The sequence below is a fragment of the Staurois parvus genome, unplaced genomic scaffold (genome assembly GCF_062004578.1).
Source record: "Staurois parvus isolate SC_StPar_1 unplaced genomic scaffold, SC_StPar_1.0 ptg000336l, whole genome shotgun sequence".
Taxonomy (NCBI): domain Eukaryota; kingdom Metazoa; phylum Chordata; class Amphibia; order Anura; family Ranidae; genus Staurois; species Staurois parvus.
Window position 1 is genome coordinate 5571375 of NW_028318132.1, and position 27801 is coordinate 5599175.

General features: G+C 40.9%; 1 protein-coding gene across 3 annotated transcripts in view; it reads left to right on the forward strand.

The window, feature by feature from the left end:
- Positions 1–26381, forward strand: part of SEZ6L (seizure related 6 homolog like) — a 570023-nt gene extending 543642 nt beyond the window's left edge. For all 3 annotated transcript variants that reach the window (XM_089684123.1, XM_089684122.1, XM_089684124.1), the window contains 3 exons: positions 1146–1260; positions 16292–16394; positions 22542–26381. In XM_089684123.1, coding sequence (XP_089540249.1) covers positions 1146–1260; positions 16292–16394; positions 22542–22571 — 248 coding nt within the window. In that variant the 3' untranslated portion in view covers positions 22572–26381. The remainder of the gene's footprint in view (positions 1–1145; positions 1261–16291; positions 16395–22541) is intronic.
- The last annotated feature ends 1420 nt before the right edge of the window (positions 26382–27801 follow it).

Genomic DNA, 27801 nt, shown 5'->3' on the forward strand with positions numbered 1-27801 from the left:
ATGATATTATACGTCTTAGTAGAAAAAGATTATAAGTGTCACACTACCCCAACAGGTTATAGATATGTTAAAATAAGGGATGATAAATAGCCTTATATAGCTCAGTATATGTGGGAGTTATATTGACACCTAAATATTTAGGTGAGTGTTGGCATCAATTGATTGCAGGTGTTATTTTTGACATTTGTGTTGCTGAGACATTCGCAAAGCATTTTTTAAATAAATAGACTTCTTGTTCAAACATTTTATTGGGTTTTCAGGGTGGAAGGCATACAACGATATGCAAAATACGTTTACAGTAAAGATAAAGGATAAAGGCATGAGGCCTAATGGCCAACAGTAAAGGTCCGACTATTGTAACATATGAGAAACCACAATGAGTAAGGGAGAATAATACCAAATCAAAGGAGCAGGGTATGGCTTGATAATAAATAGACTTCTAAGCATTCATTGAATATATTGTATGCATGTTATTTAGCTATAAAAGCCTCCCTCTATAGTAGCCAGTCTAAACCAGAGTTATGTGAAACTCCAAGGTTCCTCCAGAGGTTGCCAGGGGTTCCTTGAGCTGTGAATGATTGACCTCTCATTTGATGCCTATATAGTTCCCAGTGATCTTTTTAGCTGTCTGGGGTGGCATTCCGACCACCAGAGGAGGCATTTTTCCCACTGATCCCCCAATGACTTATATTTAGCAGGGGTTTCCTAAGAACTGAAAATTATTTCAAGAATTCTCCTGTGGTAAAAAAAATTAGGAAAGACTCATTTATAGTATTCTCCTTCACAACTCCCACAACTGCTACATAGAAGGTTAAGTAGGAAGGTGGGAGGAGGAACAGAGGAGCTGGGCCAGCACAGAAGGTTATTAGACACTCCCAGAAGAGGAGAGGGCTGTGAAATGCAATGAGTGAGAGGACTGTGAATAACTCTTTTGGAGCAGTTACATTTTCAAGAAGCTGCAATGATACAGTGCAAGTGAAGAAAAAAAATTTTATGGGAAGAAAAACACTGCAAGTGAGCATGTAATACTTAGTAATGTGTATATGGAGGTTTGTTTCAACAAAAAGTGTTTTTGTTCTGCTAAAAAATCTACGTCTTTATGTGAGACCGAACCTTTATGCATGTGTTTTCTGTATTTTGTACAGTGGCAGAAGCAGCTGCAGAAACTTCTATAGAAGGAGGAAATATGGCATTAGCAATATTCATCCCTGTTGTCATCATTTCAGTTTTGCTTGGAGGAGCATACATTTATATTACAAGGTAAGTCAGTAATGCAGGCTCAGATTCGGGCAGAGATGCCATCATCCACACAGTATCTTTCCACTGGCATCCCTACTGTCACATTTAGCTGACAAAAGTCACTAACACACACATGGTGACAGTTCTTCTTTACTGCTGGAGGCAACAGTAAACAGTAAGGGATCCCTATGGACAAACTTGCAGAGCAACCATAAATTTGCTAATCAGCTTCATTGAAGTGTAACTGTAAATCCCTTTAGGAACCTTTAAAACGTTGTTCAAGTCTGGCTGAATAGCACTGCACTTAAAGTAGAACTAAAGCAAAAACTTTTTATTACATTTGAATAAAGTTAGGAGGGGTTATGACCACTGCCAGTATTTTTGCCTCCAGAGTGAGGAAAATCCCTAATTGTCACCAGGGTCACCAGAACTAGTGTCCCCAATGAAAGATTTTCACTCTATCCCTGTTCTGGTGACAACTCAAAATTTGAGATTTACCTTGACTTTCACTCTTGGTGAAAACTCAAAAAAGTTTTTGGTTACAGTTGCATTTAAGCTCTTTTTCTATTTAGATGCTTTGCACTGCATGGTGCATTACAGCCAAGCACATATGTACACAGAAGCACTGCTGCTTTTTAGGTCCAGTAAACCCTATATGAGTGAGTAAGGGGCCAATCAGAATAACATGAGTGGAACTCAATGCAGGCATGGCGGGTAATGATTCAAACAGCCGTCAAGACAAGGCAACCCGGTTCACACACCAAGCTGTGGTGGTTTACTCATACTGAGACCTCCAGGCTTCATGGCTCCAGAGCACAGTCTTCCTAGGACACTGTGCCACCTGCTATCTGACATACACCAGGGCAAACCGTTTTCTCCAGCTCATCCATAATCCTAACTTGTAAGGTACAGGGGTTATCTGTGGCTTTGCAACCATTTCTGCACCAGTCTTTACCTTCCCGGATGCTTTATGTGCATGGATTGGTATTCAGGTGTCCCTTAGAATTTAGGCAGCAGAGACAAGCTGTGGGTAGTTAGAGCACCAGTAACCTAGATAATCTAGAGAGTAGTTGATAAACTAGCAGAGTCAGGAGCACACAGGGCCAGACAGGAATGAAGTTGGAAGTATAGTCAAATGTTGCTACCAAGATGAACCAGAGCCAAATGTTGAAAACTAGCAGCAAATATTAATAATGACCATAAAGTGCCACACTTCACAATATTAGAACATCATCATTTTCCATACATAAAGTGCTCAGTCTAATAATAATCATGTGTGTGCACCATCCACAGTGCACTGAAATCACAGTTCACGGTGTTATGCTTATATGAATATCTTCTTCAATTCCATGATCTCATTTCACCACTTCGTGCTAATAGAATTATGTAGTGATCAGGGACGGACTGACCATTTGGAAACTCGGGCACTGCCCGAGGGCCGGAGTCAGTAGGGGGCTCCATGAGATGCCCCTGGTACCTTTTTCATAGGCTTTTTTGAGTTTGGGCAAGGACACAGGGGCCCCATGATCCCCTATTGCCCGGGGGCCCCATGAGTTGTCAGTCCGCCCCTGGTAGTGATATAAATGCCCTCCACCAGATGTGCTCTCACCTGGGATATATGACTGTACCAGTAAGTAAGGTCACACAACGCTTGCATCCCTCATATAGGACTTACTGCAACATTCCCATGTAGACAGGATTCACCCAAACATGTCTACATGGGAATGTTGCAATAAGTCCTATATGAGGGACACAAGTGCTGTATGACCTTACTTAACTGTATAGTCATATATCCCAGGCGAGAGCACATCTGGTGGAGGGCATTTATATCACTACATAATTCTATTAGCACCAAGTGGTGAAATGAGATCATGGAATTGAAGCAGATATTCATATAGGCATAACACTGTGAACTGTGATTTCAGTGCACTGTGGATTGTGCACACACATGATTGTTATTGGACTGAGCACTTTATGTATGGAAAATGATGATGTTCTAATATTGTGAAGCATGGCAAGGGCAGACTGACCATTTGGAAACTCGGGCACAGCCCGAGGGCCCGGGGTCAGTAGGGGGCCCCATGAGATGCCCCTGGTACCTTTTTGATAGGCTTTTTTGAGTTTGGGCAAGGACACAGGGCCCCATGAGCCCCTATTGCCCGGGGGCCCCATGAGTTGTCAGTCCGCCCCTGAGCATGGCACTTTATGGTTATTATTAATATTACAAAAACACAATTATATGAGAGTGCGCATGGTGTGAGCGATTCAAAGAACAGAGTACTTGCATCATAGCAGCTCAAAAGGGTTTTAATTTATAAAACAGCAATAATGAATCAGAAATTATGGTAAGGTAAGGGCATTGGAGGTCTAGCAAGGTCAGAACAATAAAAAGAAATTGTTGCACCCACAGGTGATCAAACTGTAAACAAGCAAATTAAGAATGGAAAATGTTATCCCTAAAAAGGTGTAGGAAGAGGTTACTTGTTTTCTACTCTGAAACCCATCCTGTAGACAGAGAGAGAAAATTCCCCTAATTTTACGGGATGGTAAGGACTTAGTTGCGGTCGCTACAGTCCTTTACGGCAGGCACAGAAGTCTGTGTTGGCTTTGGGGTAAAACAGTTTAAAGAAAGATAGCCTTTCCTCTCTAGCTACATAGCATGCTTGAGAACATAGGGAATACTGGAGCATGTTTGTGGACAACAAATGGGAAATTGGCAAGGCGGAGGACCCAGCAATAAGATCCAAGGAGCAGAGGCAGGGAGAATACCAAAGATAAAAAATTCTAAAGAAACTATGAAGAACTCCCAGGAGACAAGTCAGTAAGCTCTGCCATGTAATCAACTGTGTACTGTCCAACCACATCCCAGGCAGGTGATTACCAATGGCCTGGCTAAATGAAGGTGATGTCCAGACTAATCACATGCTAACTAAACTATTAACCTTAGATTGTACACCCCTTGAGGGTTAGGGACTGATGTGAATATACAATATACTGTATATGTAAAGCGCTGCATAAATTGACGGCGCTATATAAGTACCTGAAATAAATAAATAAAATAAGACCACATAAGCATACATAAATAAACACAATATATTGTACTTTTGTTCAAAAAAATGTCAAGCATTAACTAAATTATATGGCAAGGCTGACATCTAGTGGACAGTTCTCAGTATTTACACATTGGATGTTATTTACTAAAACTTCAGACTGCAAAATCTGGTGCAACTCTGCAGAGAAACCAATCAGCTTCCAGGTGCTATTGCCAAAGCTTAACTGACCATGCTGAAGTTAAATGCTGATTGGCTATCATGCACAGCTGCATCAGATTCTGGATGCACCAGTTTTAGTAAATCTCCCCCAATATATTGATTGCAGTTTCAAAATGTGAATTTAATGTCATTTATGAGATACAATACAAAATAATAAATTAGGTATAACAATTGTTATCTATGGCACTCAATCACTCAATCACTGTGTTAAATAGTTTGATAATTAGGAGAAGCGATATGTGCCCATACAGCATATCACCCTATGAATCAGAGAAACTACAAAAATCAATAAGCTAATTGGGAAACCCAGCATTCAGGCCTGTTAGCTTAAAAATAAATGGTATAAATAAATAAATTATATATATACCATTCCCCTAATTTTACGGGATGGTAAGGACTTAGTGGCGGTCGCTACAGTCTTTTCCTGCAGGCACAGAAGTCTGTGTTGGCTTTGGGGTAAAACAGATACATATATCTGTATATATATATATATATATATATATATACATACACTCTTCATAAATGTATCACTCAACAGCTGCCCCGAATGAGTGATAGCCGAGAAGATACTCATGGGTAACAATTTCCATTAACAGATTGCCATATATAGGTGAGACTAGATGAAATTCATCAATACAGAGACGACCTTTCATGCCATAGTGCTCAGACATTCATATAAGAGCTATTGATTTTTAGGCACAGAGCAATAAAAGACCAACTAAAGACCATTCCGAGTTTGTATGAGCATAATTTTCCAATTATCCAAATTGAAAAGCTTAGGAAGAAGCTGTAATTGCAAGGGTTGTAACTATAGTAATACAGATAGAGACATATCTAATAAACATTAGGCAAATGTAAATTAATTGTACAGAACAGGCATAGACAGCCTCTGAGAGAGAATGAACCATCAATTAAGCATGAATACCCTAAAACAGGGATTGGGGAACCCCACAGAAAGCTAACAAGTAAGTTGCTAGCAGTTGAGGACATTTTTAAAAGGACTTTGGCATTCAGACTGGGCAATTGCAGAAGCATGGGTATGCCAAGAATAATTTTCAGTATTAAATGGATTGATTTTTCCAATCAATGACAATGGCAGATTTTTTTTTCCCCCACTGGAGATAGAGTATCAAAGATACAGAAACTTTCTGTGTCTATTAGAAACTATAGCAAGTTGTCCCAGTTCACTTTTAGTCCTTAAATATCTGCATATTGATTGAGGACCTAAACCACTCGGCATAGGGATGTGTAAGGATCATTCGACAACATAAGAAGAATATCTATGTGCAGATCACCTGCAACCAAAAATTGTAAATCCTCAATCCCTCCATGAAGGCAAGGACCAGACTCACTCAAGTCAGTTAAAAACCTTGTATATGTAGCAGGGGCAGACTGACAACTCATGGGGCCCCCGGGCAATAGGAGATCACGGGGCCCTGTGTCCTTGCCCAAACTCAAAAAAGCCTATGAAAAAGGTACCAGGGGCATCTCATGGGGCCCCCTACTGACCCCGGGCCCTCAGGCAGTGCCCGAGTTTCCAAATGGTCAGTCCGCCCCTGATATGTAGGAACCCAGCACAGAAAATAATATAACATGATAAGTGTTCATTTTGGGTATGTGCTTAATAGGGATCAATGGATTTATAAAGCATATGGCAATCCACCTTGCTAGCCTGCAAAAGAAACTGAATTAAACTTTTATTGAATTTGCATTTGTATAGCTTTCTCCATGGAAACGCAAAGCATTTAGTGGGTAAGGTAGCCTTCTTAAGTCCATTTTAACTATTAAACACAGTAAAGACGATGTAATGCTAGCGATCCTGCAGCTTTTAGAAACTCATCAACTATAGCAGGGGTATTGAATTAAAATTCAAGGAGCTCCGGTCACTACAATTTTCTTCAGGCCAAGGTTCGAATAGGGAGTGACCATCAGTGTGCCCCCTTACATTAGGTGTCGTCATCAGAGTTCAACATTACATCATGTAATGCCATCACATCAGGTATGCCCATCAGAGTGCTCATTTACATCAGTTGTCCCCATCAGAGTCCCCCTTTACATCGGGTATCCCCATCACAGTGCCACCTTACATCAGGTATTCCCATCAGAGTGCCCCCTTACTCTCAAAGTACCCCTTTCCATCATATTTCTCCATCAGAGTGCCCCTTTACATCATATTCCCCATCAGAGTGCCTCTTTCCATCACATGTGCCAATCAGAGTGCCCCTATCCACAGTATGTGCCGATTTGTGCCCCCTTAACATAACCAGATAATCACCAGATGGAATTAACCACTTATCCCTAAATTGGTAAAAATTCACATTTTAGTTGGAACCCCTCTCTCTTTACTCCTTTTTCCTCCTCCCAATGTGCAGGTTCTCCTTTCAGTAGCAACTCAAGAAAAATAAGAGAGACAAGGTTCACATAGCATAAAACCTTTTAAAACGTAATTAACCACAAGCCTACAGGGCACCTATACCCCCTTCCTGCCCAGGCCAATTTCCAGCTTTCAGCGCTGCCACACTTTCAATGACAATTGCGTGGTCATGCAACACTGTACCCATATGAAATTTTTATCATTTTTTGTGACAGATAGAGCTTTATTTTGGTGGTATTTAATCACCTCTGAGTTTTTTATTTTGTCTTAAACAAACCAAAAACCACTGAAAATTTTGAAAAAAAAACTTTTTTTCTTAGTTTTTTGTTATAAAATTTTATAAATAAGTGATTTTTCTCCTTCACTGATGTGCGCTAATGAGGCTGCAGTGATGGGCACTGATAGGCTGCACTGATGGACACTGATAGGTGGCACTGATGGGCACTGATGAGGAGGCACTGGTAGGTGGCACTGATGGGCATTGACAGGCATCACTGATGGGCACTGAAAAGCAGTACTCATATATGGCACTGATAGGCAGCACTGACTGGCACTGATAGGCGACACTGACTGGCACTGTTAGGTGGCACTGACTGGCACTGTTAGGCGGCACTGATAGGCAGCATTGAGGAGCACTGTTAGGAGGCACTGATGCACACTGATAGGTGGCACTGACTGGCACTGATAGGTGGCACTGACTGGCACTGATAGGTGGCACTGACTGGCAGCACTGATAGGTGGCACTGACTGGCATTGATAGGTGGCACTGACTGGCACTGATGGGTGACACTGAAAGGCAGCTCAGATGGGCACTGATATGTGGCATTGATGTGCACTGGTAGGCTCTGAAATGTGGCACTGATGTGGCACTGATGGGCACTAGCAGGTGACATGGATGAGCACTGAGAGCTGGCACTGATGGACACTGACAGGTGGCACTGCTGGGGCTACACAGATCATCAGGGCACACTGATCATCAGTGCTCTGATGATCTGTGTACATGTCCCCTCCGAGGAATGCCGATTACCGGCTCTCCTCTCCTCATGAGCTGTCAGCGTGACAGCTCGTGAGGAGAGAAATGCCGATAACCGGCTTTTCCCTGTTTACATGTGATCAGCTGTGATTGGACACAGCTGATCACATGACAGATCCGACTTCTTCGGCTCTTTCCGCTGAACTGTGATCCGCTGTGTCCAAGGGACACAGCGCACCACCGATCGCCGTGCTGCGTGCTCCCGGAGCAGTGCATGCGCAATTAGAACGGGAGTACGTCATATGACGTCCTTCCAGAATGAGGGAACCACCTTGCGCCCGTCATTGTACTATATGGTGGACGGGAAGCGGTTAAAAACCAACATAAAAAGACTTACATTTTCATGTGCTATACAGTACTGTTAAACAAACCCTTACTGGACGCCTCGATCTGCATGTATCAGGAGTGGGGTCACTGATATTATCCTGGTCTTCGTACCTCCTCCATTTCCTCTTTGGGGTCTACTGATTTGTCCATTGTGGTGTCCTTCTAGTTGAAGAGGGGATAGGTGGAGGGCCACTGCATTGAGGTTGTCTGCTCACAGCTGCTGGACTGTAAAATCTGTTCCCTGGTGGTTTATCCCAGCTCTCCCTCACAACCTAGACACATATAGAAGCTCAAAATGACCACACCGTGGAAAGAAAAAACTCCAAAGTATCTTTTAAGAGGCATTGTGAGTCTTTTGAAGACTTCATTTTTTTATCATAAGTATATGAAAAATGTGTAAAGGAAATGAAAATATATTTTTATTACTCGAAATTGTCAAATAATGAGCTATTTCTAACAGACAGCAATTTGGAGTATGGCATTACCACATGTGTGAGACTTTTCACAACCTAGCCACATAGAGAGGTCCAAAATTCAAGGAGCACCTGCAGGCTTTCTAGGGGCATAAATTATGCATCTAATTTCCTGACTACCTATCACATTTTTGGGGGCCCTAGAGCACCAGGACAGTGGAAACACCCTAACAATTACCATATTTTGGAAAGCTCACACCCCAAGGCAATTTCTAAGAGGCATTGTGAGTCTTTTGAAACTTATTTTTTTGCCACAAGTTTTTGGAAAATGTGGAATGAAAATCTATTTCTTTTTAAAAAGTTGTCACTTAAGCATACTAGAATTACACCCCAAAACACTTTGTTTCTCCTCCTAAGTATGGGGATACCACAGGTGTGAGATTTTTTCAATGTCTGAACTAATTTTGTACAGACATTGTATCTTGTGTTTCACACAAATCAATCAAATGTATCAAACACAGTGTACTGTAATGACCGCTTGGGTACAAGTGGTCAGGCAATTTAGCTTAGTGTAGCATCATCAGGGGTATGGAAATGTTTTTAAAAAACTACTTGTCCTAGGACTAAATTGGAGTCCCAATCTACTTGTCCTTCAAGACAATCTACTTATCCTGATTAACAAAAAAAAAAATTAACTAAAACCGTATTTAAATAAGATCTTTGTACTACTGAATGAGACAGTTTTATCACCATGGATTTTCAATGGATGTATGTCCCTTTATACCTTGAAATAGCTTTGCCAAGATGGAAAATATAAAGGGTTGATGTTTTCTATTAGGCAGCGGTGCTTTTAGGAATGTCTGGGGCTTTTAAAAAGCAAGTTTACATCAGGGTCCTCACTTGCATCAAAGTTCCCAGAATTACCCCTATACATCAGATTGCCCCTTACATCAGCATCCAGCGGAGTCCCCCCTTACATCAGACTCTGGCAGAATACATCCTTATGTCAGAATGTGGCGGAGTGTCCCTTATGTCAGAATGTGGCGGTGAGCCCCCTTACAACAGAATGTGGTTGAGTGCCCCCTTATGTCAGAATGTGGTGGAGTGCCTCCTTAAGCAGAATGTGGCGGAGTGCCCTCTTATGTCAGAATGTGGCGGAGTGCCCCCTTACATCAGAATGTGGCCGAGTGCACCCTTATGTCAGAATGTGGTCGAGTGCCCGCTTACGTCAGAATGTGACCAAGTGCCCACCTATGTCAGAGTTCAGCAGAGTGCCCCTTTTTATCAGAGTTCAGCAGAGTGCCCCCTTTCGGCAGAGTGCTCACTTTGGTCAAAGTTCTGTGGAGTGCCCTCTTTCGTCAGAGTTCAGTTGCTAACTGGACATGAAATGGTTAAGTGTATGAAGCTCCTGAAAGAACTGGTGTGGCATCGATTAGGTACACTGTTTATTGCTTACATTGGTCTAGAAGCACTGAGACTGGTTTGGTGGCAATCAGGAACACTGTTGCAGGCTGCACTGGTCTGGTGACACTGGAACTCATGTGGTGACGATCAGGATCACTGTAGCTGGCTTACACTGGTCTGGTGACACTGGAACTCATGTGGTGGCGATCAGGAACCCTGTAGCTGGCTTACACTGGTCTGGTGACACTGGAACTCATGTGGTGACGATCAGGAACCCTGTAGATGGCTTACACTGGTCTGGTGACACTGGAACTCATGTGGTGACGATCAGGAACACTGTAGCTGGCTTACACTGGTCTGGTGACACTGGAACTCATGTGGTGACAATCAGGAACACTGTAGCTGGCTTACACTGGTCTGGTGACACTGGAACTCATGTGGTGACGATCAGAAACACTGTAGCTGGCTTACACTGGTCTGGTGACACTGGAACTCATGTGGTGACGATCAGGAACACTGTAGCTGGCTTACACTGGTCTGGTGACACTGGAACTCATGTGGTGACGATCAGGAACCCTGTAGATGGCTTACACTGGTCTGGTGACACTGGAACTCATGTGGTGACGATCAGGAACACTGTAGCTGGCTTACACTGGTCTGGTGACACTGGAACTCATGTGGTGACGATCAGGAACCCTGTAGATGGCTTACACTGGTCTGGTGACACTGGAACTCATGTGGTGACGATCAGGAACACTGTAGCTGGCTTACACTGGTCTGGTGACACTGGAACTCATGTGGTGACGATTAGAAACACTGTAGCTGGCTTACACTGGTCTGGTGACACTGGAACTCATGTGGTGACGATCAGGAACCCTGTAGATGGCTTACACTGGTCTGGTGACACTGGAACTCATGTGGTGACGATCAGGAACCCTGTAGATGGCTTACACTGGTCTGGTGACACTGGAACTCATGTGGTGACGATCAGGAACACTGTAGCTGGCTTACACTGGTCTGGTGACACTGGAACTCATGTGGTGACGATCAGGAACACTGTAGCTGGCTTACACTGGTCTGGTGACACTGGAACTCATGTGGTGACGATCAGGAACACTGTAGCTGGCTTACACTGGTCTGGTGACACTGGAACTCATGTGGTGACGATCAGGAACACTGTAGCTGGCTTACACTGGTCTGGTGACACTGGAACTCATGTGGTGACGATCAGGAACACTGTAGCTGGCTTACACTGGTCTGGTGACAACAGGAATGCTGTGACAGTGATCAGGAACACTATTGCTAAATTACACTGGTCTGGTGAAACTGGGACTTGTAAAGCAGCAATAAGGAACACTGTTGCTAGCAAATACTGGTCTGGTGACACTGGGACTGGTGTGGTGGTGATCAGGAACACTGCTGCTGGCTTACACTGGTCTGACAACACTGGGGACTAATGTGGCTTCAATCAGGAACACTGTTTTTGGTTTACACTGCTGGGACTGTTATGGCGGTGATCGGGGACATTTTTGCTAGTTTATACTGGTCTGGTGACATTGGCACTGTTGTGGCAGTCATCAGGAACACTGTTGCTGGTTTATCATTGGTCTGGAGACATTGGGACTTATGTGGCAGTGGTCAGGAATACTGTTGCTGGCAAACACTGGTCTTTTGAACACTACTGATGGTTTACAATGGTGACCCTGGGACTGGTGCAGCAGTAATCAGGAAAACTGTTGCTGGTTGCATTGGTCTGGTTTGGCAGTGATCAGGAACAATGTTTCATGTGGTGCAACTGTGACTAGTGTGGTGGTGTTTGGAGACACTGTGACTAGCTACACTATTAGGTCTTGTTCATAAGTGAGACTAGGGGGGTGAAACATCATTGTTGAGGCATGGCTTTTTAATTACCCCTTTTAGCTGCAGAAGCATTGGCAAGGGTTGTACACCGCATGCTGCGATTCTTTGTTTTACAGCCATGGCAGAAATTATACTCACTGCCACTTTCCATGAACATAGCACCCGCCAACTGTGACCCATTCAAGTGAATGAGGGCACTTGTGTTGGGTCCAAGGGGTTAAAGCAGGTGGTAAGGAAGTGGTACAACACCTGTTCACTGCCTGTCAGATGTTCTCTAAAGAACAATCTGAACATGGATCGATCTTCAGACAGCCCTGTGCATGTGAACAAAGCTTTATGTGACACTCAGACTGGTGTGGTGGTGATTGGGGATACTGTGACTGGCTGCACTGAATCAGTGATATCAGAGCAGTCAGTCACTATACATGACCACCACAGTACAATGTCACCATTGTGACTCTGCACTGCTGTGGTCACAATATATAATTTTTTTTTACATACTGTCACCAGAGCAGTGCAATGCCATAATGGTGACATTGTACTGCTGTGACGGTAGTCAAAGACAATGGCTGGATACACTAACATAAAGTCTCATCAGTGCAGCAGCCAATGTGGCACTGTACTGCCCAGGGGGCCTGGAATTTTCTTTCATGTTTTTAAATTCTGACTGCCTATTGTAGTCCTGATGACTGTAGTAAGCAGTCTGTTTTGTCTGTGAGAGGAAAGAGTAAATGAAATGCGCCGAAATGAAAATTCTGGTGTCAAAACCAATACCGAAAATTCAGACTGCATGTGGCCGAAAACTGAACCGAAACCAAAATGTCTGCATATGTGGGGTTGGGGAGGCTCCAATTTTTTTTTCTACTTTCATGTATATTTTTTTTCTAACTTATGTTTTTATTGCTATCACATAGGGGACCAATAGTCCCCTACCTGATAGCATATGAGTGACAGGTCCTTTTTGTAGGGGGGAGGGGGTGGGGAGAGGAGCAGTGGAGGAGGCAGGAGAGGGGCAGTGTATACAGTGAGGGAGCAGTGTATACAGAGAGGCTCCCTCACTGGCTGTTACTATATGTCGATACCGATTTTTAAATGCAATTGCTGGCTTTTTTTTTTCTTCACTATAGCTCACAGAATTAGCTATCACTTTCCCCGGAGCTAAAGCAAACTTTGTTTCTTTTATCTTGGTAAAGAAACTGAAAAGAAATGTGAGCACAAATTGTATAATAAGGGTTCCTACAGTATCACAGGATACATAAACCATGTTGGAACACTAAACTATCACAACAGACTAGTTCTACCATTAAATTAATCCACTGGGTTGGAAAATCATAAGATGATTTCTGCTGATAAAGTAGACCTAAACCTGCGATAAAGTTTCATCTACTGAGAGTCTTTCTGACATGTACTCTAGTGGGATAAAAGGCAATCATTCAAGGGTTTAATTTTCCATCAGCAGAACTTTTACAGTCCCTATGAAACATGCAATCAAAAAGGATTTCACCAGAATTAAAACACCAAAAATTATAATTTGTTTCCCTCGCTCAAATTTTTAATTATGTGTATTTATAGATGATTAAATATCTGATGTGAATATATTCCCTAACCTATTAACACAAACATCCATTACAAGAATGGATGTGAAACCAATATCAGTAGGGAACCATTAACCAATGTATAGTTTTCATGTACTAAACTCACATTTGCTTTACAAATACAGTCACTAATTTCATGACATTCTGTAGTACACGTTGGCTCTTGCAGGCTTTCCAGTGATGGCACTGTGCAGTTGTGGCATGATCATTTTTTTTAATTACTTCCACTTGTTGCAGTGCATTGAAAAAAATGTATGTTTTATTTTTTTCCATGCAGAGCTTTGCTCTGAACTGGCACCATTGAAATGAATACAATTTGCTTTGTCCTTGCATTGGGAATGCATTGAGTAACCCAATCCAATGAAGGTGGTATGAACAAGCCCTAAAACAAAAACTACTTGGGAATACATTCAGTTAGTGTAGCCAACCTTTTTTTAAAAAACATGAATGCCTGAGGTTAATTTAAGTGCATAAATAGGCTTATGGTGTCCATTTTTAAAATACAAGTGAAATATACCCACAGGTTAATTCATTTTAAACCCATATGGACAGCAGGTCTCATTAAATCTAAAATGGAACAATAATTTGCTGGATAAGAGTTGCTAAGGCAGACTATTGCTTCTGACTCTTTCTTCTATTTCATGTGCCTCAATGTCAGCCAGATTATCCAGAGCCATGCTTTAGTATCAGTGCTTTCTTACAAAAAATATTCTAGAGAAGGTATTCTAGAGACCCTAGATCAAATTCTACTCTTCACCCAGCAATCTGGAGGTTTTCTTGAGCAGGGGATCTGGCTCCTGTCCCTTTAAATACATGAACAGTCACTAGTAGGAGGCTAATCTGGTTTTCCACCAAAGTGCTCCTTCCTCTGTCTGCCCAGGAGGTGCAGGTGTACTCACTCAGATCCTCTCCTGTGCTTCTCCAAGCTTGCAGTGAGGCCCCATCCCACTAAGCCTCCTGGCACCCTTCCTTCTCCAGCCTCACATCTTCCTCTCTACACTCCTCTCCTTTTTCCACCCAACTCTCCTTACTGAGCAGGTTCCTACACTTTTAAGGGAGTCCCAGCCCCTTGCCAAGTCTGTTGAGGATTGTCTGAGGTCCCTCAAGATTGCAGCCAGCCATTCCTCAGATCCACCCACTGCCTCCAAGGCCCTCCTCCGAAAGCATCAGAGCAGGGGAAAATTCCAAAGGGACTGGCCTGCAGAGTTTCTCAGCCCTGACCACAATTTTACTCCTCTAGCTATTACACCTGCTAATCGTCTCCTGTCTAACCATTAGGATCTAGCTCCCCCTAGCTGAACTAGGAGGATGCTACACATACTGTAGCACCGATCTAGCTATCCAGCACTATGCATGTGAGATAATACCAATAGGACAGAGTTACTTTGTATGTTACAATGATTCAAACACACTCAAGAAGCTATGGGCTGCTGCAGTTAAAGTATTAGAAAATAGGAATAATTGCATTATAGTCTCTTCTGACCTGGACTTAACGGCATGGACAGGACATGTGGCTGAGGTCTCTCTCTCTCTCTCTCTCCCCTTCTCCTTCCGGGTTTCAAGCCAGCCTCCAAAAGACAGGAAGGGCTAACACATAATTTATATATAACACTGTAATGTCAGGAGCTAGCAGTAGAGGGTAGCAGATCTCTATAATTATATTTAGAAAATGCTGATCTTCTAGGGGGGAACCATCTATACGTATTTGAAATCTTACAAATAGGGGACTGGTTGGGGCAAATCCATTCGCTTTGATTGTAATGTGGAGACTTTTATAAAATATATTTAAACTGCAGTATAAAATACTGAACCCAGATTAATTACAAACAGTTTTTATTAGTCAAAGAATACAATTTATGTTCAATAGGCTTTATAAAGTCATGATCTAATTATCTTGTTGTCAGATTACCAAGTGTGTTTGTACTATTTATGCTGAACAATCTGTCGGAAGGAACAGTGATATTTACTAGCAGTTATTCAATAGTACTACTTCTCAAGGTTGCGGTGTGCGCTGATGTTAGACACTTTTGTTTATGTTCAAGGTTGCTTGTATTTTCCCAGCTAGAACATGTACTTAGTGGCTTGCTGAAGGCTTTAATAACACTCTCATATAGTACATCCTTTTCTAGCACAATGACATTGACACAAACAGCGCAGGCAAAGTTCACAAAGACCTCATTGAAGCTGAAAAACTCTGTCTGAAAACAATAATTTTACTGATGTGTCAATGTTTTCAGATGGGAATGTTATCAAAAGGCCAAGCTGTATGGGGCATGTTCACCTCCTACTACTGAACAGTTTAATCACTTGCTGGCCATCTCCGGCTTAGCACAACATTGATACTTACCAAAAAATGGTTAAACCCCTTGGATGGTTTAGAATAAAAGCACCCATTTAGTTTAGCCCTTTAGGTATGTGATGCAATCCAAGCATTGCATTAGGCTATCAAAAAGATGAAGCCATTTAAGGCCACCCTTGTCTTTACACAGCCCTAGCCCCTAACCCCACATAAACCCTAAATCCAATCTCAAACCTGAACCCAACTCCTAAATTTAATCTTTAAAGCCCAATTGAAGTCTCTATTTATAGTCCTGTACCCCTGCAGGGAGATAAAAATATCACTGTTAGGTTGATTTACCCCCAAAACAAGTTTTTTTTTACAAGTGTTACCTAAAGAATTAATAAATAGATAAATGAAAGGCATTGCATGCTAAACTAGCACATGTAATACTATAATTCTCTTATAAAGTTAATATGTCATTTTCTCTTTCCAGGTGCAGATACTATTCCAGCCTTCGCCTTCCACTCATGTATTCTCATCCTTACAGCCAGATAACAGTGGAAACAGAGTTTGACAATCCAATTTATGAGACTGGGGTATGTAGCTTTCATCCATGCAATTCATTTATTAATTACCACTGTCAAGATAAGTCAGTGAAATAGTGCTAAGATTTTGAACTCTAACACGAGAGCTGAAAACATTGGATAAAACTAGAAATAAATTCAAGGATGTTCAAATATTTAGAAACCTCTGCAGTTTTGAGACTTGGCTAATTCCATACTATACCCACTACCAATCTAACTTACCTGTACTCAGGGACAGTCTCTATTGTTATGGCACCCAGTTGTTCTCAAACATGCACAATTTCAACCCCATAGAATTTTAAAGTATATGTGTAAAATCAAACTTAAAGCAGGATGATAATAATATAAATATTAACTTTATTCAGTGTTTAGTGGTTTATGGACAAAGGTGATGTCATCTGAATAGGTCTACAGATGTAAATTAACACTTAGCTGCCAATGATCTCCAGACAGAACTCAGTAGCCCTGTTGGTGGGTGGACCTCTGTGAAGCAAAATCAAAAAAAGAAGCGCACCAACCTTGCGCATTACATCAGTAAACCAATTTTTATTGAATACAGAAATATACTCACAAACAATGAAGTATTTCAAGCATGTCAGTTCTCAAAGGAACTATGGAATGGTAAGACATGCGCGAGTCCCATCATAGGGGTGGACACTCAGGGAACAGCTGACACGTTTTGAAGCTCTGATGAAGAAGGAACATCCTTCGAAACGCATCAGCTGTTCCCTGAGTGTCCACCCATATGATGGGACTCGCGCAGGTCTTACCATTCCATAGTTCCTTTGAGAACTGACATGCTTGAAATACTTCATTGTTTGTGAGTATATTTCTGTATTCAATAAAAATTGGTTTACTGAGGTAATAAGCAAGATTGGTGCGCTTCTTTTTTTTTTTTGCTTCACAGTATTGGGCGGGCTTCCCCAGCCTTGTTTGGAGCTGCACAACCCCATATGCACAGGTGGTCGAATTTTTTCAAGTTCTGGTTTCATCTATCCACTTCTTTTGGGTCTCAGAGCGCAGGAGAATTCGTTTCTATTTTGGTGGGTAGAACTCACCGTGGGTACAGTGTGACTACTTGGGCACCACAGACAGACCCAAATTCTGGTCCCCCAATGTATGTGAATCCCCTCTCCCATAGGGAGCTCTTCAACTTACCGTTGAGCTGTCATGCTTGTCATCGATGCCTGAGGCTTGAGCAGAATTAGACACAAGTCAATTATGGTTTTAAACTTGAACTTCTTAGAAGTCATATGGAATAGTTCAATAGTTAATAGGATAGGCAGGTTTCATTGCAAATTAACACATGTATGTCAGCACCTCTTTGGTCTACAGCAGGACAATTCCTCCACTACCTCTACTTCTCCCAGGGGTAGCACCACCTCTCCAGGTATTCGTCAGCCAGGGAATACCTATTGATAGAAGGGTCACATGTTAGCAGCTAGGTCACAGGAGATTCTCACGGGGGCCACACAGCCAAAGGCTGCGCCTTATTCTCACTATACACCAATTTCTTCTTGAATGCCCACTCATATAAATTAATAAATTATCCTTATAGGTCATGCAACTGTGAAATTAGCAGGGGGGAGAGGTCTCACATTTTGGAGGTGCAACACTGTCTGCTGCCACCATCCATTTCCTAAGATTAGAAGGAATATACAAATTGTCAAACGTAAGTGGTGAACGCTAGAGAGTTGGAGCTGCTTGCACTAAAAGAGAAGTGACGAACCCAAAATATAAATTTATCAAAACAGTGAAGCGCAGAATATGTTAAAATAATACACATAAATATGCGACAACCATAGTCTGTAAATAAATAAGTAAAATATTATGAACTAATGCATAGAAAATGCCAAGTGTAATAATATAACACAATCCTTCTAATAGAAACACATCAGTGTTAAAACATAAACTGTGCTCTTTAAAGTGCCGAGTGCAATAATATAACAAAAGGCCTTTCAGGTGACAGTCTTCTAAAATCTCTCCAGTGCAAACAATTCCCAACAGTGGTGAATCCTGTAAAAGTGCTCTTCTCCTGTGTAAGGTCCTCCACCATCATGCACTCACCAGAAGGCTACTTGCTAAATAGCCTGTAATTCAACCAGTAGGGAATCTCCATTTCTCACTCCTCAAAGCCACAGGGGGGTATCTGAGGTTGTAAACAAGGCTCAGTCCAGGCTTCCTAGTGACCTCCTCCTCCTTCCAGCCTGATGGTAGAGCGGGGCACCAGTGGGCACTAGAAATGCTAAATATAAAAAATGAATAGGTGCCTTCTGCATAACCTAGTAACATAGGTTAAAAAAAAGACAATTCCATCAAGTGCAACCAATAAAAACCTCCTAAATAGAATGTTATACCCAAAGGCAAAAAAAACTTATATGCATGTTCTAATTTGCTCCAACAGGAAAAATAATTATTTTCTGATCTCCTTAGTCAATCAGATAGCACCTTGATCAAATATCTTTAGTGTTCTTACTTTAAAATGTAAATATCCAGTTGGTATAGTCTGTAGATTTAAGAATGCATCTAGCTTTTATTTAATACTGGCTAGAACTAGTTCTTGAGGTAGATCAAAGGAACGTCCGGGAGTGTTGAGCCTACCAGAAGCAGTGCTACTGTCTCTTTCAAGTTCATGCGGCAGCCTATTCCACAATTTCACAGCTCTTACAGTGAAGAAGCCTTTCCAATGAATAAATTCAACTTCCTATCTTCTTTGCAGTAAGTTAAGAATTCATAACTCCTGACAGCCAATCAAATTGCATCCAGATTAGTGTCAGTGTGTGGAAGTGGTCATATCTGCCATAGGAGAAGTGTCATTGAGAGCACCAGGAGTGTGTGTGCCCTTTAAGAATTTGAGAAGTTTGTGGGATTCACCTTGCTGCTACATAACTCTTAGAGTGCACAAGATTGTATATGTCTGTGTGTGCCCAACCAACTAGATTTTGGGTGAGTCCCCCTCTAGTGGTGGCTGGCAGTATTGCAGGATATGATAATAATTTCACAGTTTTTTTTTTACCCTGTGTCACCTTGTTACATGCTCTCAAAATGTAGACCACAAGCAGCTTTACTGATGCATTCTGCATTGCTACATGGCCTTGTTCCTCTATGGTCAACAGAAAAGTGTATACTTGCAGACAAGATAAGACTGCAGTCCTGATATGCAAAAATAGATGAAAAAAAAAAAAAGGTGAAAACATTCTTCTATTTTTTTTTTTAATGGGAACTACATATGGTGCACAGTACCCTTGCGAACGTAATGGAATTTAATTAGAACAAGCACAGCGCAGGACAGGGGGGGGCATCCCTGCACAGTCGGAGAGGTTGTAGTGCAGTGTGTACATTTGTGTGCTTTTTCATGTAATTAATGTACAGTTACAACACTTACATTTTTAGCACCACAACAGTAAAAAGCCAGGAGTGTTCATTTCAGCACAGATTAGAAGATAGCAGGCAGGGAGAATGAAGCAATGTTCTCACCCTGCTCTATGGAAGACTGCCCATGTCTGTACCACAAATCCTACAAGGATTTAACTAACCACAATACATTTTTACATTTGAGCTTCGTTAGGATGGAATGGGAAGTACAAGTGAAAGGCCAGATACAACACCAAGGGACAAAAGGGAACAAAGATTTTAATTAGATGCTTTTTCCCATGTAGGTTGAGTCAGCATTACATCGTACTATGATGGCTTCTTGTCATAAACACTTGCAGAATTGCAGACTGATTTACAAGTCTTGGAGCACCATAAATAACATGTCACAAAACACATTGTACAGCTAATCTTCCCTATTTACTGCTGCGTGTCAGCACTGTCAAAGCATATCACAATAGATCATTACCATGATGTCATATTATGATACAACATCAGCACACACATTTGCTGAGTTACAGATAGGGCTGCAAATAGAGCAGGATCATGCAGTGCTATTACCAGTCAGCATGTGCACCATTGTTTTTTAAAAACACATAGTAGATTGGATCCTACATGCAAATGAACATCCTAAAGAGTACCCCATCAAAACGTCTTCAAACTCCTTCCATCCATGGATTCAACAGTTCTAAAATCCATCAATTAAACAGTCAATCGCTTTATTGCTCCCCAGGACCCCTAAAGAGAGATATTTCCCCCTCAATTGGAACTACCACAACAAACTAAACCCATATTTTTATAAACTTTTACTAGCCTAAATTAATTCACCATTTATTTAAAGCAGGGATAGGCAACCCAGAAGTGCCAAACTTGGGTTTTACCCATGTCGCAGATCAACAGGGTTCAGCATGCTTTATTGTTTTTTAAATAATCTAAAAAGGCCCCCATTAAAAATGTAGAAAGGTTTGAAGATTTCAGGAGTCAGTTGCAAGTAACACAGAGTTCAGAGGTTTAGGGTAAGTAATGCAGAGGTCAGAATTAAACGTAGAGCTCAGTGGTCAGTAGTAACAAACAGTGCAGAAGTCAAGATTAAATAAAACACCCCACACTGCCCCAAAAGCAAAATTACCTCCCTTCCAATACAAACATCTACCCTTCTCTCTATATAGCAATTTTCCTTTTTTTGATGCCTGGTTACACCTATGTGTTTTTTTAGTGCTTTTTGTATTTTGCAGAAACTCACTACAGTCCATTTAACATGGTTTCCTATGAGACACATTCACATCTATGTGTTTTCAGCCACTGTGTTTTTGGATAGAGTCAGGGATTTGTTTCCTGCAGCAGACTGCAACACACATAGGTATGAACCAGGCTTAAAATAATAAACTACGAAGGCCCCAAGAAGTGAAGAAGGAAGGTTTAAAGAGTTCAGGGTCATGTAGTAAGTAACACAGAGTTCAGAGGTCAGTAACATGTAACTTTAGTGCCACTTCGAATGAGCCACTGATGATTTTGGGTTCTCTGCTGTGTACCTAACCTCCAAAAACAATCTCGGACCCCCCCGACACACCTGGTAGAATAGAAACACTGCAAGCACAAATGCAACAGACTCTCAAAAGAATAGCTATACTAGTATAGAATATTAAGTCAGCAGGAGACAAATATAGAATCATGGAGAAATCCAGAAGATAAATGTATCCTTGGTCTTCAGCTAGCTTATGGTGAGGCCCAAAGGTATCACTGTGCAATGGCAACTAGTAGAGTGAATGGGATAGCAAAGGTCATTCCCCAACAGAAGCCTTTAAGTAGGTATTTAAGTAGGTAAAGAGAGGGGATAATGGTGTCCGCATGCAGTGTCTATACAGTGTTAGGGAGAATGTTGGGCTTGCACCAGACCCCTAAGAGATAACACAACCGAAATCTGCTGTGGAGGGTCAGGCTCCTGACAGAGTAGATTGGCTCCAGATTGCCTTCTGACAACGGATCAAGACAGTGGGTCAGCAGCAGCTAACCTGATATTACTGCAGTCCGTGGAATGTGGAGAGTCGCCTTGAAGTTCTAAGTGATGCTGGACTACCGAGCAGGTTTACTGTGCTGGATGGTGGCGCCACGGCCTTGTCTTAAAAGGAAAAAAGACATGCTTCCCCCTGTCAGCCTCCAAATCCCCACACCAATAGCCCCAGCACGGCTGCTGCAGAGGAATATATCTGCCCCCCCAGGATGCCCTTCAGTCTCCCTTTCCTCTGGTAAATGTAGTCCAGACAATACAATGTCTTTAGGAGATGGGACTACAGATCCTAAGATTCTCGGACACACTTCCCACTCTGTCAACAGGAAATGATGTGTTTACTCTGTGCTGAGCACTAGAGGTGAAGAAAGGAAATCTCAGTCTGTTCAGCAGATGTCCCCAATTTGCAGAATGACCCAGCCTGAACCTGGCTACAGACCTTCAGAGGGCTGGGGTAAGTAATTCAGAATGCAGGGGTCAGGAATATGTTACACAGAGAACATTACATTTTTTCCAACAAAGTTTAGTTTGGTATTAAGAACATCCTACCCCCAGAGGATACATACCTCTGGTGCTCTGAGCTCTCTGCATCATTAAAGACTGCCCAGTGCCAGGTAAGAGGCAAAGAGGACCCTCTGTCTCACACAACCTGCCTTAAGAAAAGGTAAGTTGAAAAAAAGCAGGTTATTTTTAGGGAGGAATCCAGAAATCTAGAGGCTTTCAACTAGATATGTAGGCATTTACAATGTCATTGATGGTCTTTTCTACTTTTGTTCCAGGAGACACGAGAATATGAAGTTTCAATTTAGACCTGGAGATTTCCATAAGAAGGCAAGCACCAAGACACCTTTATTCAAGATGTCAGTTCTGGAACATGATAGAACTTTTCAGTGCTTAATCCAGAGACTATGTGGAATTGAATGGACCTTTTAGCCTTTTAGTTGTATTTCCTTTTAACTCTTTCTTGAAGATTTCCATCTCTGTATTTATAACATTTGCATTTAACTAGATGTGGTTTAAGAGAAACAATCTGTTATGTTGCAGGGTATTTTACAAACTTATGTCAGAAAAAAGATAGTGAAACACTCCTTGGATTAATTTAGGTTAATTTACAAAGAGAATTTTTAGTAGTCAATAATGTTGTTTCCTGCGGATGGTTTCCAATTTGAGATTAGTTGAGTATTAATAAACTAATTTATTATAACATTAAAAAATCAATTAATAATAAGTCTCAGAGACAGACTGAATAAATAACAAACAGCAATGATGTTCAGTCAGGCACTGGAACCAGTCAGAAATGGAAGCTGTAATCTGATTGGTCACTAAGGGTTAGTAGACGCTGTTGCTTGATGCACTAGACGTGCCCTAATGCAAATTCAACAGAAGATACATAGCAAATATTGGAGGATGAAAGCGAAAATGTGTTGCCTGTATTTCCTGTCATTGAATGCACTTTACTTTATTGCACATGAAAGGTGGGAAAATTAATTCATGCTTTACAGTAAGATAGGTGAAAATCTTACCAAATATTTATGTGAAAAAAAAAAAAATCATACAACACGTCTGTAAATGAAACAGCTTCAAGGGACATTGTCACTTTGCCCATTCGCCCAAGGTAAAGTGACAGTGTCTCCTACTAGATTACCTCCCAACTAAAAAAAGTATACTCAATGTTCTGCATTGCCTCTGCTGCAGCAGTCCAGCAGTATCAGGACTTATCTAGGTGGGTCACGCTACTGCCACCCCCTCCCCACCCCACATGTGACAGAGCTTGGGCTGGCTGAGCACTGTCACATGGGGATGGTCACATGCTCCCCCATACCTATATGCCCCACTCTATAGGAACAATAGACTTTGATGGTGTGGGGAGATGGTGAAAGGGTAAGAATTGGTGAGCAAAAGTTGCTGGGGAAGCAGATACATTCACTTTTTGTTTAAAGGTCTAGACGGCAGTGTGTCCATAAGGATCTAGGTTCTGGGGACAAATATGATGACAATAAAGCACATCTAAACCCAAAACAAAAATGTAATATATTGCAACTTACCAGTCCTTAGATGTGGCAAAGACATTCATTTTCAGGCTAACAACATCTGCAAGTACAGACAATACGAGTTGACCTTATCAGAAATGTCCTTGTCATAAAGCAACCATCCAACAACCGGTAAGATGCAATATTTTGCAATTTTTGGAGGATAGGTTAGTTATGCTTTAACTCAAAGCTGTCAGAAAAAGAACTAAATACACTTTCACCATTTTAGATCAATCAGCTTCTATTAAGGGAAGAAAAACAATGCTCACAACTATTAAAATTATACAGTACTGCCAATGGCTTAGACAACTGTAAGATAAAAAGTTCTTGTGATGAATATATTGGTGCCAAATGTTTTTCTCTTGACAGTTGAAAGGCCCAGACATGGCATGACAGACATACTACTGTTAAGTGTTCACTCACTGTTTTGTTACAATCAGGATAATTTGAGTACATAACCATCTCACAATTTCAGTCTTTAATTTATAGTTTTTTTACATTTACAAATATGAAGGAAACAGAGTGAAAAGGAGAATGAAAGGCTTCAGTAAGATTTATCAGCAATTATGTAAAATTGAATGGATTCTGGATATGAAACAATTACATGGTACCAGCAATAGACCTTTTTTAACTTGAAATCAGTAGTTATTACCCATTTAATGTTAACATAAGATCCCTGCACTTTAGAGCTTACTAAATGCAAGGACAATATATTGTTCTGTTGCATTTAGAAATTTTGCCAAGAACTGAATGTTTGCTTTTTTTTATAGCTGTCCTCATTGACTTGCATAGTTATTCATTTTTCTCTTTGTGATTCTGTTACCAGTGATTCAATAACAAATATTTGTTGACCTAAAAAAGATTAACATTGTATTTCCACTGAAATGAGAGGTATTAGGGTTTATCATCAAAATTTACTTTTTTTTTATCTCATGTCAGTGAAAATTCCCAAAATTGTGAACAGCATGTCCTTCACCTTGCTACCAGTTTCGGTGTTATTATTCATCATACATTTGCACACCTTGCATCATGCTTTAATCTCTTTTACACCACACAGCCTGTCAGGGCCTGCACAGGCTTTCCACATGAAACAAAGTGAGAAGAGCATAATCTTGCATGTAGATATATTCTTGCTTCTACAGCCCCAATATCAAAGTCTTTCCCATCAATATCCTCCTTGACTTACATATAATCTTTGGCTGTCATGTGCAGGTAGATTGAAGGCAAAGGTGGATAACGGTGATGTAATCTCACTATGGTGGATTATTTCTAGAGTTTCAAAGGGAAATGCAATTATTGTTGCAATGTCCTCAAAGCATGCTTCACCTCAATGTCTATCACTCCTTGGTCTTGAGAAACATGGACTGAGCTCCATTGAAACCTTGACAATAATATTATGTTGCTCTGATTTATCTCCACTGCAAGACCCGTGAATACCTCCATACCTGTTTTGGATTTGCCTATTACTGCTGATTATAGATATCTGTGACTCTGGAAGCAACCTCTCTAAAAGTCCTAGTGTTCCAAAACCACCTTAAATATTAAATAGCCAGGTAATGCTAATGAATCCCCTAATGTAATGTCCATAACATAAATTTAATGGGGGCTCCATGAAATAAACAATCCTGTGATGACAGATATTTTAGCTCCAGATTCCCAATTATCCACCAAAACTTGTCTCCCAAATTTGTTTAACTATGTCCGAGGTTGAATTAATTATGCTGAGAGCAACTGCCTGTTTTTATCGAAGAGTAATGTGAGTCTAAGAAAATGCAAATACATCTCTGTTTTACATTTTAGGGTATTTGTACTATACTACTTGAACTTAGATATCTAACCAGCCTTTTGGCGATCCTCAAAATTGTACAAACAATTGTTATAAAAAATACTGATAAGAAAACATTTAGAAATCTAATTCACAATCTAAAATATTTCTGCTATTATATTTAGCATTTTGATATTGTACCATTTCGCTTTTTGTGTGAAAGGTAGTCTTTGTACCTACAAAAATGTAACTGCAGAACTTTAAAAAAAAAATATTTCATTTCAGACTTCATGACACTAAGCTTTTTTTTCCAACATCAAAACACCCGTTACATTGCAGTCATGGTTTTGGTAGTTCCACTCAAGTCCTTTATAAATGCTGTGTATTATCCCCGAACTATTCCAGTTATGGTGATTGTGATGCTGTCAACCTGATCCTTCTCTACTGAGCTGTGTTTTTGTGGGAAGAAGACCTTTAAATGTCTTTTTATGGTGTATTTTTATTGATCTGATGCAGGACATGGAAATGGATGTTTGCAAAGAAAAATACAGTTCTTTGATTACTAAACTCCGCATGGATAAAATTACTGCCCATGAATGAGACTGGGAAGGACTACTAACTCTTACTGGATGGAATTGTGTTTATTTTGTTAGATTTTCATTTTCTCTTTTCAATGTCTCCTATCTTAGCCATTTCAATTCTATGGCAAATATTTTAATAGTTTACGTTTGTTTTGAAAGATAACAAAATGCATTGGACCTTTACCTGGAATATTTAAAATTTCTTTTAATAAAAAAGAAGAATGTGTATTTGTATGGTGGAAACGTGTGTCAAATATTGAGTATCTAATTTTTTCTCCCTATTAGGCTGAAGTGATGGATGCACTTTGACAAAATGTAAAAAGCACCCCCAAGATAACTTCATAGAGTCATAAGCGCACATCATTGAAGGAGAAAAATCACTTATTTACAAAATTATATAACAAAAACTAAGAAAAAAATGTGTTTTTTTTCAGAATTTTCAGTTGCTTTTGGTTTGTTTAGCAAAAAATAAAAAACCCAGTGGTGAATAAATACCACCAAAATAAAGTTTTATCCGTCTCAAAAAAATGCTAAAAAATTCATATGGGTACAGTGTTGCATGACCGAGCAATTGTCATTCAAAGTGTAACAGCGCTGAAAGGTGAAAATTGTCCTAGACAGGAAGGGGGTAAAAGTGTCCAGACTTGAATTGGTTAAACTGATTGGTGTAATTTTCTGGTGGATATGTATTACTGTGTTTTGAGGGACTACTATACATTCACCAGCCACTTTATTAGGTACACTTGTTCAATTGCTTTGTAACACAAATTGCTAATCAGCCAATCACACAGCAGCAACTCAATGCATTTAGGCATCTAGACATGGTGAAGACAAAACCGAGCATCAGAATGGGGAAGAAAGGGGATTCAAGTGCCTTTGAATGTGGCAAGGCTGTTGGGTGCCAGGCGGGCTAGTCTGAGTATTTCAAAACTGCTGGTCTACTGGGATTTGCATGCACAACCATCTCTAGGGTTTACAGAGAATGGTCCAAAAAATATCCAATGAGTGGCAGTTGTGTGGACGAAAATGCCTTGTTGATGTCAGAGGTCAGAGGAGAATGGACAGACTGGTTCAGCCAGGACATTCAGCTGGTAGGGTCAGAATTTGGCGTAAACAAAATGAAAGCATTGATCCATACTGCCTTATATTATAGGTTCAGGCTGGTGGTGGCGGTGTAACGGTGTTGGGGATATTTTCTTGGCAGTAGCAAGGTGTACCTAATAAAGTGGAGAGTATATGTACACACACACATACACAAAGGTATCTGCATCTACATCCTTATCCCAGCCAGGTTTGTCAGAGAGTACAGAGCTGTTCACAGAGTCAAGGGCAAAAGGGGTACCCGACACATAATCAGCCTCTTCAGGGATAACCATTACACGGGGAACCCCTCACAAAAAAATAATGAAAAACAGCATGGGATTCCACCTACAACTACAAACAGTACGGGACCCTTGTACTTCATGACAAAAATGTGAGGTCCCTCCCAAATACTATAACAGATTTTTTGGGTCTGGTATGAATTTTAAGGGGGGAGAGCTCAAAAAACAAGAAAAAAGTGTGCCCCCCCCAAAAAAAAATCCATACTAAAGCCCAAGCATGTAGTCTGGTAAAAGAAGAATGATTGTGCACCAACTCTCCTGAACTATACCGAGCCACATTC